The sequence below is a fragment of the Leucopleurus acutus genome (assembly GCF_964270905.1).
Source record: "Leucopleurus acutus genome assembly, chromosome: 19".
NCBI classification, from domain to species: Eukaryota; Metazoa; Chordata; class Mammalia; order Artiodactyla; family Delphinidae; genus Leucopleurus; species Leucopleurus acutus.
Genome location: NC_139161.1, coordinates 21,767,305 through 21,786,143, shown reverse-complemented (window position 1 = coordinate 21,786,143; position 18,839 = coordinate 21,767,305). Strand labels below are relative to the sequence as shown.

The 18,839-nt window shown below is 55.2% G+C and overlaps 1 protein-coding gene across 2 annotated transcripts in view; it reads right to left on the bottom strand.

The window, feature by feature from the left end:
* Positions 1 to 10,596: 10,596 nt before the first annotated feature.
* SRCIN1 (SRC kinase signaling inhibitor 1) overlaps positions 10,597 to 18,839 on the bottom strand; it is a gene marked incomplete at both ends in the record, with an annotated part of 63,100 nt that continues 54,857 nt past the window's right edge. For both annotated transcript variants that reach the window (XM_082860558.1, XM_082860559.1), the window contains 2 exons: positions 10,597 to 10,731; positions 17,018 to 17,164. In XM_082860558.1, coding sequence (XP_082716684.1) covers positions 10,597 to 10,731; positions 17,018 to 17,164 — 282 coding nt within the window. The remainder of the gene's footprint in view (positions 10,732 to 17,017; positions 17,165 to 18,839) is intronic.

Sequence of the window (18,839 nt, the reverse complement as noted above, 5' to 3'; positions counted from 1 at the left end):
CCGCCCCTCCCTCCACCTCCGCGCCGAGCGCCCCTTTGACCCACCCGGAGCCCCTTGGTTTCCCAGGAATCGCCTCTGCTTGCACCTCCGCCCCGCCTTGTTGCCCCTGGGAGCATACGGGTGCAAGTGGGAGGCGCTGAGGCCGTGTCTCTGGTTTGTGCGCTGGAATTGCTAGGGGGCGGGCAGAGAAGACGGGACTGGACGCAGAGTGTGAGTGGGAGGGAGGGGGGCTCCGGGGCTGAGGAGACGGAGAGGGGCTAGGCTGCTGAGGCTCTGGGCAGGGCTCCTGGGGCGGTTCTCTGTCCCTTGGATAAGTGACAGAGTGTGCCCTTCTGGGCCTTTGTGTCGCACTTAGGGACCCTTGTCGGCCATGAGGTGTGGATAGGGAGCCCCCAAGCCTCACACTAAAGAAAAGACACTGGGTGATGCTGGCTCTTCACTCCTTTCCTCTGCCCACCTCCCCGCAATTAGCTCCTAGCTGCCAGCTAAGGGAGGGCGGTTGTGTATGTATGTCTGGGGAGAGGAGGTGCAGGGTGGTGGTGTCCATGGGGGGAGGGGCGTGGTGTGCGCGAGTGTGTGTAGTCACTGTCCCAAAGTGTTCCCAGTAGCAACTTCTGCCACTCCTGCCCCCTTCAAACCCAGCTCCCACCGGGGCTCCCTGCCTTCGGTGCACACAGGGATCCTGCCCCCCTGCTGCTTGTCAGCGCCAGAGAAGGGGGGTAGGACTTCTCAACCTTCTCAAGAGGCAGGACTGAGACTCACCAGGGTTATTCCCCCACCACCACCTTTTTCCAATCTCTAAATCACACTCCCCAAGTGGTTTGACCACGGGAATCTGCCTGTTCCCCAGACGGTTTGGGGAGGGTCCACGGTCACCCCTGCTAGACCTCTTGCCCCTCTATTTGTTCTTCCAGCTGTGCCTGCTCCTTCCATAGCTGAAGCACACAGGCCCGAACCTTCTTCCCTTTAGGAGGGGGCGTAGAAAACATCCCTGGTGTCTCTCTCTCTCTCTCTCTCCCCCCACTCAACACGCACGCGCGCGCGCATGCGGACACACTGATTGATGAGCTCTCAGCCGGGCTGCTCCTTTTGGAAGGGTGGGTGGGACCCAGCCCCCTCTTCTCCCCACAAGTTGTAAATAGACCTAAGATCACAGGCCTCCCCACACACGCCCTCACTCATTCCAGGGAAGCCCAGGTGGGGTTGTGAACCCACTGCCACGTCTATCAGTCCTCTTGTTTTATGCAAAGATTTGCTGTAAAGTAGATTTCTCGCTCCTCCCTCCCTCATCCTTTATTGTAAATATTGTCTCTAAATGTGTAACATATTATAAAGAATTTATAAGGATTTTTAAAGATGTTTTGCTCATTTAAAAAAGTGCTGTAACAGTGTTGGATAAGCCTCTGCTCCACGTCCGCATGTCTCCTTTCACTGTGTCCTCGACACACCTCTCTAGGCGACAACTAAGATTTCCTGCTTCTGAAAAGTCCTGTCTGAAAAGTATAGTCTATATCTTGGAAATAAATGGCCTTCCTCGAGGCATGAGTCAGCTGTCTCACTTGTTTGGGAGGGAGGAGAGGGCAAGAACGGGGCTAGGATGGGGGAAGAGCGAGGTACCTGTGGCCCACGGAAGGAGGGCAGTGGGGCTAGACCAGGTGGTGGCAGAATGGAGACAAACCTTTGCTTCCTGGTGGCTTATAGGTGTCCAGGGAGACTGGCCTGAGCAATGCCTTGGGCACAGAAGCAAGATGGAAGGGCACTGACCCTCATTGCTGCAGGAGATTTTCATGCACCTGTTCTGTCTTTTCCTGTAGAGACCAGGAAGGTGCACAGGCACCTTCCTTCTCAGGTCTGTCTGGAACTTCAGAATGGCCCAGAGGTGCTGCCGAGCAGAGAGGAGGCTTGGGCAAGGCCCAGGCCACTGACGGGGTCCATCCCGGCCAGCCGTCATCATAGGCACTCCAGATCCAGGCGGTATCCCAAGAGGACAGTATGCGTTTTGCCCTTTGTCTTATTCACATGTGTAGGCCTTACAACCTGGGATGGGCTTCCTTCCATGTCATGTCTCTATAGTTGCCCCTGCCAGCTTCCAGGCTGCCTGTGATGAGCCTAGTAGCCACCGGTAGGAAAAACAGATGACAGTTGTCAAAGAGAGCCTAGGGAAGAGCCCTGGAACTGGGAAGAGCTTAGTGGCTCACTGAATCCCCTTCCTTCCTCCACCTCTGCCCCATAGCTTGTTTTTGTTTGGCAAATGAGCTAGAGCCAGTGTTATTGTGGGCCCACACCAGCCCCAAGGGCTTTCTATGTCCTAAGCTAATCCTCCAACACTCTTTGGGGCTCTGGCCACAACGCTGTTATCTCCATTTTATATATGAGGAAACTAAGGCACGGAGAGGTGACACACTTGTCCAAGGTCACACAGCTAGTTAAGTGGTGAAGCCAGGCTAAATCTAAGCCCTGAGAAAAGACATAAAGACAGGGTTACTGCCAACTGGGCCACCTTCAAGCTGTAGTAGGTTTTGGATGAGAATGGATCAAAACCTTGTGTTCTTCAAAAACAAAGAGAAATGAAGACATCTCCAGTAAAGAAAAACAGACTTTGTCATTAGCAGACGTGCCGTATAAGAAATACTGAAGGGAGTCCTGCAAGCTGAAGTGAAATACATTAGATCTGGGGTCCCCAGTCCCCAGTACAGGTCCGTGGCCTGTTAGGAACCAGGCCGCACAGCAGGAGGTGAGCGGCAGGCAAGCAAGTGAAGTCTCACCTGCTGCTCAGCATCGCCCACGTGACCACCCGAACCATCGCTCGCGTTAACTGCCCGAACCCTCAACCATTCCCCGCCCCCACCCCCAACCCCGCCCCAGTCCGTGGAAAAATTGTCTTCCATGAGACCGGTCCCTGGTGCCAAAAATGTTGGGGACCACTGCGCTAGATGGTAACTTGACTCCACACAAAGAAATAACATCAGTAAGGGAAACACATAGGCATTATAAAAGACAGTATAAACATTTTTGTTTGTAAATCTTTTTTTGTCTTTAACTCTTTGTCTTTAAAAGGCAATTGCATAAAATGATAATGACAAGACTGTGTTGACAGGCTTATAATGTATAAAGATCAATTTTTTTTTTTTTTTTGGCTCCGGACACGCAGGCTCAGCGGCCATGGCTCACGGGCCCAGCCGCTCCGCGGCATGTGGGATCTTCCCGGACCGGGGCATGAACCTGTATCCCCTGCATCGGCAGGCGGACTCTCAACCACTTGCGTCACCAGGGGATCCCCTTGAGAGTAAATATTAAAAGTTCGCATCACAGGACTTCCCGGGTGGCGCAGTGGATAAGAATCAGCCTGCCAATGCAGGGCACACGGGTTCGATCTGTGGTCTGGAAAGATCCCACAAGCCGTGGAGCAACTAAGCCCGTGCGCCACAACTACTGAGCCTGCAAGCCACAACTACTGAAGCCCACGCTCCTAGAGCCTGTGCTCCACAACAAGAGAAGCCACCGCAATGAGAAGCCTGTGCACCCCAACAGAGTAGCCTCTGCTCACCCCAACTAGAGAAAGACCATGCGCAGCAACGAAGAACCAACACAGCCAAATATAAATAAATAAGTAAAAATTAAAAAAAAAAAGTTCGCATCACAAGAAAATTTTTGTGTAACTAGGGATGGTGACAGATGTTAACTAGACATTGTGGTGAGCATTTCACAATACATGCAAATATTCAATCATCATGTTGTATACCTGAAACTAATATAATGTTGTATGTCAATTGTACCTCAAGAAAAAAACTTTATTGCTCCTACCATTTTATTTCTGTAAGCAATGAACAATTTAAAAATGGAATTAAGGGCTTCCCTGGTGGCACAGTGGTTGAGAGTCCGCCTGCCGATGCAGGGGACCCGGGTTCGTGTCCCGGTCTAGGAAGATCCCACATGCCGCGGAGCGGCTGGGCCCGTGAGCCATGGCCGCTGAGCCTGAGCGTCCGGAGCCTGTGCTCTGCAACGGGAGAGGCCACAGCAGTGCGAGGCCCGCGTACCGCAAAAAAAAAAAGAAAGAAAGAAAACTAAAACATTGTTGAAAGAAATTTTAAAAGATCTAAATAAATGTAAAGATATTCCATGTTTCAGAAGACCCTGGGTTGTTAAGATGGTAGATTCAGCACAATCCCCATTAAAATCCCATCTTTTTGTCTTTTTGGCAGAAATTGACAAGCCGATCCTAAAATTCCTATGGAAATGCAAGGGACCCAGAACAGCCAGAACAATCTTGAAAAAGAAAACAAAGTTGAAAGTTCCCAATTTCAAAACTTACTACCAATCAAGACATGTGGTACTGGCATAAGGATAGACATATATTTCACAGGAAACATTTCTGTGGAAAACTTCAAATCTTTTTGGGTTGAACTAAGAGGAATAAGGATTTTTCCCTGACGTGGGCATGATGGAGGCCTGAGCCGAAGCAGAGAGTCTGTGGATTTTGAGTGAAATTTCTGGCACTGTGGCCAGGCGTATGGGATGGAGCTCCCTGCCAGGTGTCATTATGAGTGCTGTCAATCATTCGGCGTCAGGGAGTGTCAAGGGAGCCTGTGTCAGCTAATGGGCATGGTGGCCTCGTGCCCAGGGCCCCAGCACTGGGGATGGCGCTCAGCTACCCTGTGAGCTCCGGGATCGCTTAAGCCACTCAGAGGTCAAAGAGGAAGAACACACCCAGAGGACTCAGAGATGTGCAGTGAGGGAGAGAAGATGTGGGTTTCCCAGGTTTCTATTTGTAAAGCAGTCCCTTTCCTCCTATGAATTAGGATCCGGCTCTGAGGCTAACCTGAGGTCACTCAAATCCTTTGCTCAGTCACTCTCCGCATCAGTAGACTGGAGACAATAATACCCAGAGCCCACGTGATGAAGATTAAACGAACACTTAATAAGTGTAGTGATGAGTATTATAAAGCACTAAGAAAGCGTGGCTATTGGGAGAGAGAAGTCGTGGGTTTAAGTCTTAGCTCCATCACTTTGTAGCTACAAAGTCTCTGAGATTCAGTTTCCTTCCCTCAGCCCTCAGATTGTTTGCTCTGAGTGAGTCCAGGCAGCCGTCATCTGTACCTGCCCCTAAATAACAGCTCTGCTCTCCCTCCCGCCCTGCCCTCGCCCCACCTCATCACGCCACAGCCACAGGCAACTTCTGAAACAGCATCAAATCACGTCACTTTCTGACTTAAAACCCTCCTATTGGTTCAACGGCTCTGAGAGGAAATCCACCTTCCTCACCACATTCATCCAAGACCCCCTGTGATGGGCTGTGCTCACACTCCCATGTCGTGTCGTGCCCCCTTTCCCCTTCTCAATTTCCTTGGGTTTCATTCATTTTCTAGAACCCACAGATGACTTCCCACCTCAGGGCCTTCTGTGTGGGACACTCAGCCACCAGCTCCCATACAGCCACCCTGTCCATTCTGAAGATCTCCCCTCACATGTGACCTCAGGGCCTGGTCGCACTCTCTGAAGCGGTCCCCATCACTCAAGGCCACAGCCGTTGCACGCCTGGGCACAGCTCACTGTCTGCCTCGATTTTGCTCAGGTATTTGTGTTCTGGCTGAGTTCCCTCCTCGGCGTTCAGCCGTCGTCCCAGTGAGTCAACGAGCAGCGCTGGCAAGGAGGAGACAGTCGGGAGGCATTTGAAGGGCGAATGAAGTGCCTGGCATAATTCTTGCCAGGCACCGATGGTCCCATTTATTACTTGATCTTGACCTGTCAGTGACTGAGGTGGTTCTAGAAGATGAGGGGGCTTTGGCTACTGGCCCAGCTTTCTGGGAATAGAGTGGGAGAGAGGAGGCAAGATCTGCTGACATTTCAAAAGGGACAAAAGGGATGAGGTCTGGCTGAGAGTCTGAAGGGCTTCTTGATAAGTGGGTGACCCAGGGAGTGGGGCATTGCCTGCAGACAGCGAGCACATCCTCACCCTCGGCCTCCAGTGAGGCCTGGAAGAGGGTGGCGTAGGCCACTGACGTTACCTCATGGGATGGAAGGGATGGTTTGCGGGAGGCGGGGGTAGAGGAGACCCAATGATACCCCAGGTCTCAGCCCAGCTGGAGAATGCCTGGAAGGGCAGCCTCAAGGACCCTTAGAACACGCTGGGACAGTGGCACAGCCTTCAGAATTCCAGGCAAACCTGAAACACCCAAGCAGGACATCTGGCCCACTCAATGGCGGGGCAGGCTAGACTCTGATGTGGTAGCCTTGGAAGGGGCCGGGCAGCTCACTGGCTACAGGGCCAGGGTCCAAGGCTCCCACCCAACCAGAATCGAGGGTAAATCTCCTCTCAGGGATCTTCTAATTTCATAGGCGACCACGGAGTAAGCGGAGCCAGGAGGCCTTTGGGGAGGACAAAGCAGAGATGCAGCATGATTGGGGCTAAATCCTCAGGCGAGTATTTTTCAAACCGTAGGTTCTGACCCATTCAAGGGTCATGAAATCATGATTCATGATTGAACCCAATTCAGTGGGTTGTCACCAAATGTTTAGACTATAACAGAAAATAGCAGAGTACATTGTATGTAGTAGGTGCTGTTTCACTAAATACGTGGGTGTTTGTGTGTGGACACGTCTAAATCATTGAGATGTAAAATGGATTTCTTCTTTTTTCTTGCCTGTGCCACATGGTATGCAGGATATTAGTTCCCCGACCAAGGATCGAACCCACGCCCCCTGCAGTAGAAGTGCGGAGTCTTAACTACTGGACCACCAGGGACTGCTACACCAGCACGGGCCCTACAGGGAAGTCCCTAAAATGGATTTCTTACTGTGAGTTACAGTTTTAACAAAGTTTGAAAGCTGATGTTCTTGATAGGATGGGTGGATACCATTAAAGGGTCATCCCACCCAAAGGGCAGGAGGCCAAGACCCGATCCAGGGGACGGCTGGAGGTAAGCAGACCCGACTTGGCTTTGGGGGAAAGCATTGGGTTTGGAGTTGGGCAGAGCTGGACTCCAATCCTGACTCTGCATCCAACTAGTTGTGTGACTCTGGGCAAGACGTCTAATGCCTCTGGCTTTGTCACTTGCAGGTGTAAGTGACGCCAGCGGCTTCCTCGCTGATGGTGGAGAGCTGGCGCCCCGTGAGTTAGCGGTCCTCTTCTCCAGCATCTGGATGAGGTCGGTTCTCACGGGCTCTTGCAGGCAGCAGCAGCCCCAGGGCCCCTGTTTCGGCCCCTCCCTCTTCACGCTCTGCCAGCTCAGCTGAGGGGCAGTGGCTGCCAGGGATTCCCGATCCTCCATCCCACCCACCCCAGCACCTTCTAGGATGAAGATGAGAAATAATGAGACAGCAGCCTCCAGGAAGGAGATTCAGGAGAGGAAAAAGAAACAAGTTTTATTTAAGCCCCAAACACTCGGCTAGAAAAACCAAAAAGGAAAGAGAGCAGGAAAGTGGGAGAAGAAAAGGGACATTAAAAAAGAGAGACAGAGAAAACACAGCAACCCTTTTCCATTTAGAAATTGTCAAGTTACACTGACAGAGGTCACAGAATATCCACAGAAGCCATCACTGCTACACCAACACGGGTCCTACAGGGTGGACAGGGCGGGGTGCGGAGCCGGGCTCGCCCTGGGGGTCCCACCTGGGACCCCTCTCAGAGCCTCGGGCCTGAGGCTCCTGGGGAAACAGCATATTGTGGAAGGGGCGGGAGAGAAACCCCCCATGCGAGTAACACAGCACAGTGGGCAGGGGCTGGGGAGACCAGCTACAGGGGTCCCCCCAAGACGTCTTGGTTTTCTCTTGGTCAAGCACACACTGATGGACAGAGCAGCGAGGCGCATGCAGCTGGGGGGGGCCTTGACGTGCTGGGGGCTTTGAGAGGGCCCAGGAGCTGGAGGCTTGGGAGGGGAGCCGGAGCGAGTGGAGCAAGGCCAAGGACCGTACACACGGGCGCTCCCACACGCGGGGTCTACACGCATGTGCACGTGCATGTGCAGCTCACACACCCCTCCATGTACACCCTTCTGTCCACACACACACAGGTCACACATTACACGTGTTCTCACATGCCAAGGTCCTCCACGTCAACGTGCAGGTGGGCACATGCCAATGCCCAGGCCAGTTACATGCACCGCTGTGTGCCCGCCTCCCTGCACAAGTGTGGGAGGTCACGCCTGTGCACGCTCATGCTTCCTTCCCTCCGCACACTGGTGAATGGACTTGTGCCAGTGGACACACACACACACACACACACACACACACACACACACACACAGAGGCTGCGCACAACTCCTCCTGTAAATGTGCAGGCACCAAAATGAAAGGTGCAAATTCCACTGGGCTCCACGTGAGTGGGTGGGGTGGGGCACAGGACTCCCTCCATTTGCTCCCTTGTGGATGGACACGCCCTTCTTCCCCCCCCTCCAAGAGACATTCAACTCAGGACAATGACGGTGGGGCAAACGTTCAGGGCACGGGGTTGAGGGTGGGAGGTGCGGCAAGGGAAAAGTAGCAAGCAGAGAGTAATGGAGTGGAGGGAGGAGGGGGCACCACTCCCCCCCTCCCTCCCAAGTCAGGGTGTCTCTGTACAGCCGAATCAAACCAAACCGTTTCACTGGACCACAGAAGCCAGGCCAATGTACCCACCCTCTAGCCCCCTCCCCTGCCAAAACAGCGGCCAGGGAGAGAGTGCCGTGGTTTTCTTTTTTTTTTCTTTTTTAAATATTTATATATATTTATATTACGTATATTATATATATATATAATATGTAAATATATTTTTAAAACAATATAAAATGTTAAGACACTTCACTTAAATGTAAAGAGTTGCCTGCAATTAAAAGTAATTGCATCATTTATGAGGTCCTTTTTTTTTTTTTTTCCATTTTCCAGGGTATTTTTTTTTCAGGACGGATTTTTTTTTTAACCTCTTCTTTTGTTATTTTTCAAAAAGGCTTGCTTGCCTTTGTACAAAAATGATCCAAAGCTAGAAAACAAGGATGAGCCAACAAAAACAACAACAGAAAAAGAAAGAAATGAAGGAACACAACCCAGTTCCCCCTCCCGCCCCAACCCTCAACAGCTCCCCCTGGCTCTCCCCAAACGCCAGGCTCCAAGGTCTAGGAGGTTCTGCCCCTGCGATGGCTCCTTCTTTCTGTGCTTACTCGGGGAGACTAATCCCAACGCCCCCCACCCCCTGTGCTTACCCCACTTTGTGCTCCAAATAGGAATCCTGCTCCCTGGGGACCCCACTCCATCTTCCCCCTCCTCCCCCATCCACATACTCTCCCTGCTGGCCCCTCACTGTGCCCTGGGGGGAGCGGGGCTAAGAACCAAAACTGGTCTCTCCAGCTCCTTCTCAGGACCCCACTAAAAGAAAGCCTCACTGCCCACAGCCTCTGCAAAGCTGGCGCCCACAGGTTGGGGGGTGCTGGCTGGCTGGTCAGGCTTCAGGGACCCTCGAGGATCTCACCAGGGGTCCCCAGCCCTACCCTGAAAACCCTCAAATCTCAAAGAAGATGGTTGAAGGTCAAGTCACCCCACCTGTGGGGTCAGAGCTGTCCTCACTGCCCCCCATGAAACCCCTCTCTATTCCCCCCACTTCCCTCACAACCAGACCCTCCCCACCCTCCAGGCCTCAAAATCTAATTTGCTATAGGCCCTTCATTCTTGCCCACCCCACCCCCGTTAAATAAGTTAATGTCACTTAAAGTGCTAAATTAGGAAACTAAAAGTACCAAATACCCCTCCTCGGGGCTGCCCTCTCCCAGGGCAGTGTCCCCAGTGTCAGGCTGTCTGCTCAACCCACCATCCATAACCAGCAGTCCAAAGGTGCCCCCTCCTCCGATCAGCGCCAGCCAGGCAGCTCCTCACCACAGGAAGGTGGTCCTGGGAAGCCAGCTCCTCTCCAAGGACACACAGATTCCACGGGCTCACACCACCCTGAGGCCCCTCCACCTCTGGCCTCCCTCTCTAGCCCCTCTGTCTCGACTCCAGGCCCACCCAGGCATGAGTGGACGTGAGCAGAGAAGCAGCGGCGTTGAGTCACATCCCGAGGTTGGACAGGTGAGGCACCTCCAGGGCCAAAGTCTCCCGACGTCCCATATTCCAGCCTGATTTTGGGATTGGTCCAATGTCCAGGTTTTCCTCCAGGAAGGTTTCCGAGGAAGGGGAGAGGGGGTGTCTGGCTGCTCCAAGTCTCCACGCGTAGAGTTTGTTTGGAGTGCTCTTGGGAGGAGTGTGTGGGAGACGAGGAGGTGGGGCAGGGGGGTAGGAACTTCAGGATGGACTTGGGAGGGAAAGTGGGGAAAGAGAAAAGGAGGTATGATGACAGGAAGTGTGCCATTCTGGAACAGGAAATCAAGGGAAGGTGTCACGTTTTGGTTTTTAGTTTTACTGGTTTGCTTTTTCTTTCTTTCTTTTTTTTTTTTTTTAAAAAAAGATAATTAAAAGTGAATCATTAAAAAAACCAAAAACACCAACAGGGGATGGGCAGAGAGAGCTGAGGACAGGCAACCTTCAGGGGATCTGGAGAATGGTGTCAGGGTGGGGTGGAGATGAAGGGAAGCCGAGGAGAGAAATGGCAGGGATAAGGGAGGGGGCAGGTGGGGGTGGGGGGTAAGGGAGTTTCTAGAAGGAGATGGAAGAATTCCTCGCCCCAAAGGAAGTCAATACGGGGATGGAGGTTCTGGAAGCCGAGGGCTTTTCTGAGACTGGGCTTGAGGTCTCACTCGACCCGCTCATCTCTTTAGACGGTTTAGTGGCCTGGAACAAAAACAGAGGTCATGGGTCAGAGAGAGGAAGGGGAACCTTTGTGCTGGCCCCCAGTTACAGTTTTTTTGTTTTTTTTTTGCGGTACGCGGGCCTCTCACTGCTGTGGCCTCTCCCGTTGCGGAGCACAGGCTCCGGACGCGCAGGCTCAGCGGCCAGAGCTCACGGGCCCAGCCGCTCCACGGCATGTGGGATCTTCCCGGACCGGGGCACGAACCCGTGTCCCCTGCATCGGCAGGCGGACTCTCAACCACTGTGCCACCAGGGAAGCCCCAGTTACAGTTTTAAAAAATGAAAAATCTCCACAAATCCAAGAGAAAATTAACTGCAAACAGTAGAAATCAGAGGAGGATCTGGAGAGAGTGACTGGTCCCCTGAGACAGGGGAGGAGCGGGGGGGGGGGGCACAGCAGGGGCAGAAAGGGGGCATGGGGTTGGAACAGAGGGCCTGGGGTGGGAGGGTAGGCCCACGGTTACTGATAGGAAAGAGAGAAGGCGGGAGAGAGAGACCAGAGAAGCACAAGGGAGGGCAGCCCAGGGCCAGGACAGGCACCAGGAGCAGAGCGGGTGGGGAGCAGGGAGAGGGCAGGAGAAGGGAGGAAGAGGGGAAACGTTAGCTGCCAAAGGGGAGGCGGGAGGGGCACAGCCCAGGCTGGGAGGAGGGCCCAGCAGCCCAGTCAGGGCCCCTTCCAGCCTCAGCAGGTCTCACAGGGGCAACTGAGGAATGAGCTTGTCCTCCTGGGGGGCGCTTCTTTAAAGACCCTCCCCCCCGCCGCCTCCTGCCCCGCAGGTGTTCCTCCAGCTCTGAGCTGTGCCTTGTGGGTAATGGGAGGTCACCCCCTTGTGACGTGTCCGGCACTCACAGGTCACCTCTGACAGAAACGGCCGTGCCCCCTCCTCACCTCCAGCAGACCCCTTGCATTTACACTGGTCCTGGAGGAGATGGCCTGTCACAAATGCAGACTCCAGGGCCCCACCCCAGGGTCCATCTCTAGCATGAGCTCAGGAATCTGCATTTTAGCCAGGCGCCCCACGTGATCCTGCTGCACAGAACTCTGAGATCCCTCGATTAGGGCAACATGGACCAGGTTTTCTCTCTGTAGTTGTATCCACTGTCCCTCCCGGCCTTACTTAGCTACCGACCCATCCTGATGAAAAAAGACAAGGCATGAGGACTAGAGGCAGACTGCTGTGGCGCACTGACAGAGACCTCCTGCGGGCCAGGTCTGGGCACGGTCACGCCCTTTCTCCCTGACCTACATTACCACCCAGCTGCTGGGCAGCCTCTATCAGATGCTTCGCAGGGGAAACCCAGACGGTGCCTCCCGCAGCCTGGAAGGGAACCAAGGAGACCGTATGTACCTGACTGGCCGACAGTGAACCCGCCCTTGAGGTTGCTGGTCACATTTCTTCTTCCACACGTGCACAGCAATCCCTCCCCCTGTTGTTCTTAATTATGTCCAGAGAAACAGAGCTTTGTCACCTTTGTGACAGGCAGAAACCTCCTAGATGGTCAGCTTTAGCCGGGGGAGACTGGAACCGTTAGCCACACCCAAAGGGCTGAACCCCACACCCCTCCTCTTCCTGTGGGCCAGAGTCTAGCCCCCTCTCTGCGCCCCGAGCCTACTGACCTGTCCCTCTGGGCTACGAGGCATAGATTTCCACACAAGCGTAGGTCATCTTGATGCTGCCAACCCTGTTGGCGCCTCCTCCAGGGCCACTCCCAGGGCCACCTCCTCCTGCCCACACGCCCTTCTTCCTAGCTGTTTGCCTGAATCAGGCACTGGGCTGGCAGAAGAGGTGGGGCTTCCCCCAGCCCAAGGGGAATGCGTCCCGATAAAACCTATGGCAATTCAAGCCGTTCCCTTCTCCTAGCTAGTGACTGATCTAGAGACAGGCAATGAGGAGAGAGGGGAGGTCAGCTGGGGGCCTCTGGGGAAGGTTCTCCTGCTCCTACAATGATCTGTGTGCCTAGGAGCCCTGGAATGAAGGCAGATGTGTTCGGTTGGGGTGGGATGATGGGCCACCTGAACAGAACTATGGAAGGAGCCCAGGTCTTGATGTCCTTGAGCTGCTGAATTCCCCAACCCTGGAACCTCCCTGCTTCTTGTTTCGTTAGCTAATACCTTTCCTTGTCATTTAAGCCATTTTGGAGTTTCTGTTTTGTGCAGCTAAAACCGCTTAGACCGCTACATGTGAGGCCCACCATCGTTCCCCTAACGTTCTTGTCAACAGTGTTCCCGTCACGAGTGCCGTCTCCCCAAGGGTTGGCGGCACCCACGAAGTTATGCTTCCCAGCAAAGCAGTAGAATCCAGCGTTAGGACAAGCAGAATTTGTAACTGGCAGACCTGGGTTTAAGTCCCAGCTCTGCCACTTCCTAACCGTGTGACCTTAGGCAGGTATCTCTCTGGGTCTTCATGTCGTTACTCGCAAAGCAGGGATAACAGCACCTACAGCACCAGAATCACATGAGACGATGCACACAGAGCACGAGGCCCAGTGCCTGCACTCAGGATGCAGGCAATAAATGGTAGCTATTATTTATTATTATTATTATATCATTAGTATATTAACATTTCAAGTCTGCATTGTCTAGTTCCATCGGGATTGGGCCTGATCAGTGGCAAATTCATTCATTCATTCATTCATCCATTCGTTCACCTAACCAACAAATATTTATTGAGTGCCTGTGTGTGCCAAGTACTGTTCTAGGTGCTGTAGGGATGTGGCAGTGACAAAGGGATTAAGGCACAGATTTTTAAAGATATAAAGTTGTTACGAGGATTAAATAAGATGCTTAAAATTGGTACAGAAGAGGGGTGATATTTTCTGTTTGCCTCTCCATCCCCAGCTCTGATTTCTGCCCTGCTCTGCACCCGGGTTGGCTGACCCCGCCATGCCGTGGCCGGCTGGCTTGGCTGGGTTTGCCCACTGGGGATTATGACAGGGCGGAAAGAGAGAGGGGGTAAAGTTTCTTCCTTACTCCCTCCCCACGTGGTGCCACGTCGCTGGCATGCTGTGCCCTCCAGAACTATAGCACCTACTGTCCAGCTCTCACAGGGCTCCCTAAACCCCAGGTCCCCAGACCCCTCTCCCCAGGGAGGTCCAGCTTCCTGCTCTCACTGGTCCCTGGGTGCCTCAGCGTCTCTTGCTGGTCCCTTCATTACAGTCTCTTCACCGGAACCAGTGGAGGAGATACGCTAGGTGTCCAACAGTTGCTTAGCCCTAGTAGAAGAGGGGGTGTCCACAGTTTCATGCCCGCACCAAGCCCTCGATCCTTGTCGCCTGGGAATCTGGCTCTCATCCCACCCCTGAATCTTGAGCACATCCAAGAGCTTTTCCTCAATCATTTCCTCCGATGTCTCTGCGGTATCAGGCACAGTTGCGCCCCCTCTCGGAACTTCCTCCACTCCTCCACCCCGATTTCTCTGTCTGGTCCTGCCACTTCTATTCCCCTCCCCCTCATCATTGTCAAGGCCGCTTCGAGCTCCTAGTGTCAGAACCACGAGATGAAGGAGAGGCCTCTGTCCAGCCCTTGGCCCTGACAAAGGTACAGTGCAGCCAAGCATGGTGGTGACCCCTTCCCTTTGGAGAGCGCTCTGTGGCTTTCGAAGTTCTTTCCCACACACGGTATTATATTACATGAACTCAGAAGCCGGCCTCTGGGTTCTCGCCCTCATTGTACAGATGAGGAAAGAGCCTGCAGAAGGCAGAGGACTTTGACCAGGGTCACAGACTGAGCTGGGATGGAACGGTGCCCTGGCCTCAGGATGGAGGGCCAGGTGATATGGGTGACTGGAGCAAATGGACGGGCTGGGGTGGCGGGGCGGCCAGTGAGGGAGTTTTGATTTTCTTACCCAGCCGGGGCTGGAGGGCACAGGTGGTATGCTAGGGGAGTGATAAAATCAAATCCGCATTTCACAAACAGCCGTCCCCACCCCGCAGGTCTGGGAGGATAGGTTAGGGGTCACAGAAGTTGCAGGGAAACCTTAGAAGGGCGCGCACTGGGGTACCGAGGCACAGGATAGTTTTTTCCCCTGCTGCTTTATAACATTTCTTTACTTTAAAACATTTCTGCAAAGAACGTGTAATACTTCATTAGAGAGAAGATGCTTTTTTAAAGAAAGGTTTCCAGAAAAGTGAAAGTGAGATACAGCCACACCAGTCATGTGGGAAGAGAGAAGCACCATGTAGCTGGGGAAGGTGAGGGAGGCGGGGACCCCTCAGCGTAGGTGGAGGCCCGGGGCCGGTGACTTTCCCAAGTGGCGAGCAGCGAGCATCAGGGGCAAGCTTGAGCTCAGAACAGAGGCCTGGGCAGGGACAGATGGCATCTGGTGCCCAAGGAGAGGAGCACGTGGTGTGAGCAGCAAAGAGGCTGCGGAAGAAGATGGACGCAGGGGAGTGAAGAGGTGGGCAGAGGGGAGGTGCCCAGGAGGGTCGGTGAGAGCCGACAAGGGAGGAGAGGATGCCAAGGAGCGGAGGGTCCCACGGCCCCCCAGTGCACGTGGGGGGCAGCGTATGTGCCCAACATGCTGCAGAGAGGGGGGTAGAGCACGGTGCAAAGAGGCCATTTGGAGGCCCTGGAGACCTAGCCAAGCCCAGGGGTGAGGCTGGAAGGAAGCAGGAGGAGGGGGTGGGTTGAGGGATGAATGGAGGAGAGGGCGTGGAGGCGATGGAGGTGACTGGAGGGGCAGGAAAGAGGGCAATAGGCAGAGGAGCTGGGTGCCGGGGGAGTTGGGAGTCAGGGTGAGAGGTGGGGAGCATAATTCCGGAGGAGGGAGGCGCCCGCTGAAGAGGCAGAAGCAACTCTGTGCGGGGGTGGGGGCCTGGGTGTCAGTCTGGATCTGAACCCTGCTCCAGCACTTGCCGGCCCTGTGACCTTGGGTAAAGCCTCAGTTTCCCCATCTGTCAGATGGGGATAATAAGGCCCATCCTCAGAGTAGTGAGTGTGCAATGAATTAATGTGTGTGTCCGGCACAAGTGAATACCCCGGGAATGTCGGCGGCCATTCTAGACACCGCAGAGAGACCAGCCTGGACAGGAGGAGGGGAACTCATCCTTGGTAGTGGCAGGAAAGAGAGCTGGGGGTGGGACTGGCAGGATGTGTCTGGGGACCCACGAGGAAGACGGTTGGCCAGCAGGGAGCATCTCCACTGGACGTCCACTGAGGGGCGTCTCCACTGGACTCCCCCGAGGACCAGCAGGCAGGCCTGTGTGCCCAGGGCTGGGCAGAGCCATGTGGTGGGAAGGGCTTTGAGATCCCTGGGTCCCAGTCCTGGCTTTGATGCCACCTTGCTGTGGGCCCGTGGGAAGTCCCTTTCCTTCTCTGAGCTGTCCCCTCATCTGTAAAGGAGGTGGCTAGACTTGCCCATCTCTCACCTCCTGCCTCTGAGCCTAGAACCTTCTTCAAGTCACAGCATCTGGACATTTCATGACCCCCACTCCCAGTCAGCACTGAGAATGGACCTGGCATACAGGAACTGCTCGGAAATATTTACTGAACCAAATGAGCGCACTAAAGGTCTCTCTAAACATCTAGGCCTGAGGACCATTTGCATCTTCCGACCGGGCCACAGGTGAGCCACAGGGCAGAAACATCCATGGGTGAGGCTGTCAACTCTATATACTGTCCCAGGCCCACTAATTAAATCTGAAAGAGGGTGCAGCGCCTCCACCACTATTACGGCACCCAACGGGGGGCCGAAGTACTTCTCCCCTTCCTCCCCCTCCCCATTAACCACACTGCAACCCAAACACGAGACTGAAAAACAGATGCAAAACTGGTTTCTCCCTTAGTTGGGAGGTGGCCTAAGAGCTAAGAGGGAGGCTGAGATGAGAGTGGGGACCCCAAAGAGCAGGTAGGACTTGAGAGCAGAGGGAAGGAAGCAGAGGAGGGGAGTGGAGTGGCAGGAAGACGGGCATAAAGGCCCCTTCCACACCCCGGGGTCACCAGCCTTAGCGGGGTCTTGTCCAGGAGCGGCTGAGGAGACAGCCCTCTCTGGTCCTGTGTGAGGGGCCTTCTGAGAGAGGAGCCGTCTGGCTGAGAACCAGATCCTGAGCCCTGGGACTGGAGAGAGGAAGGAGAAGATGGCTTAAGGGACCGGTGGGGCAGTCCTGGCAGGGAGGACCTCTCTGGGCAGCCGGCAGGAAGGTGGTCACAGGAATACTGGCAGGAGATGGCCAGTACACAGCAAGAGCACACAGCACTGCCAGTGGGGAGGGGGAGGGGGAGGGCGTCTGGATGGGGGCCAGGCCCTGCCCCCGTGGTACCCAGGCTTACCTGCTGCTGGGCCTGGATCCTCATGTACTCGGCCCTCTGCTTGCCATGCTTGCCTTTGTCGGGGCTGCCTGCCTGGCCCTGGGCCGCCTTCAGCCGAGAGGTGCCCAGAGTCACCACCTTCATGGGTGGCACACTGCCACCGCCACTCTGCAGGAAGAGGAAGAGGGTCAGGACTGGAGGTGAGGTCACACAGGCAGCCCAGGCACAGTGGGCCCTCTGAGACCTGGAGAGCTCTCCCTGGCTCCACACCCCCCCACCCCAGGAATCAGGCCCACTCTCAGGCCAGGTTTAAGGCCTCCCTGCAGGAGAGGGGATGGGGCCCCCGGCTAAGTTCCCAACAGCTCCTGGGTGAGAACCCTGGTGGCTTCCTTGAGTAGCCCGGGGGCAGCTGGTGCCCTTCTGGGGGAGCCATTTTTAAGGTGAAGGTCCCTGGCATCACCACCACCGCTCCTGGCCCGAGAGAACGTGCCTGAGATCTGGGGGGAGGGGTCTTTATAATGGCAGACAAAGTAGGACTGGCAGCCCCAGGCCCACATCTTCCTCTGAATGGGAGGATGGGGGCGAAGTCTCCCTAGAGATGGACAAGTCCAGCCCCCTTGAACCACCCCAGGGACCAGGCCTGCCCAGAAGGGCGGCGCAGGCAGAGAAACAGCAGAGACAGAGAGAGTCAGACAAGAGAGGAGGAGGGGAGTGTGGGGATGCAGAAGGGGGAAAGAACTTTATTTGTCGGTTTACAGATACAGAGCAGAGGGAGAGGCCCTGGTCCCCACCACGGCTGGTTGGGCTGATCCCTGGGCAGGCCAGCTTCCCAGCCTGCCAGGGGCTCTGCCTGCAAACCCAGCCTGGCACCGGGCTCCCAGGAGGGGGGCGGGGCTGAGAGAAGGCCAGTGGGAGGAGGGGGCTGGCGTGGTGCTCCTGCAGCCTCCCACTCCCTCCAGCTCTGAAGACTGGAGCAGGAAGGTAAGAGGAGAGGACGGGGCAGGAGGCAGCCACCTGGGGACCAGGGGGCAGGGGTGGGGGGCTGCCAGGGGATCCCGCGGCAGGGGCCGTGCCCATCTGGCTCAGGGTGGCTTCCAGCTCCCGGAGCGTCTCCTCCAGGCTGTCCATCCGCTGGGTGGTGGCACCGTGCCCCGTGCAGCCCAGGCCAGCAGCACGCTGACCCCTGCAGTCCCCGCTGCAGGGTTGGGCGTCGTGTCCAGAGTCCTTGAGGGTCTCCTCTGGGTAGGTCTCGGCAGCGGAGGGCTCCTGGGTCCTGTCTGGGGCAGGTCCCCGAGAACAGGGGACCCCAGCTCCTCCCTTTTCTGGGCTGTAGCTCCCTGTCCCCAGTCTCTTCAGAGCCGGCCCTTCCTTCTCCAGCATCGAGCTGTTCCCGGGCTGGGAAACCTCAGCCGTTAGCCCTGGCGGGGCCCGTGGATTACCCCAGCCCCTCCCGCTGCCAGCCAGGGTCCGGGGTCGTGGGGTAGGGGTTGTCCTGAGGCCGGGTTCCTCAAGCCTGGCCTCTGGTGGAGAGGGAGGTTTGGGGGCACACTCTGTCAAGATGATCCGGGGGACGCAGAAGGGCCTGCGGCCTGCGGCAGCCTGCGGAGAGAGGAAAGATGAGGGAGAGTGTGGTCCCTGCAACCGAAGCACCCTGAGCTGGGATGGGGGGTCGCATGTGGGTGAGCCCAGCCCCTTCCTTTCACAGATAGGGAAACCGAGGCAGGGGAGGGTCCTGACTGAGTTTACCCAGCAAGTTAGAGGCAAAGTTGGGACTAGAACTCAGGCCTTTTTCCACCACACCCTACGGTCTCCCACATTCTGCCAAAGATGCCAGTTTACCTAG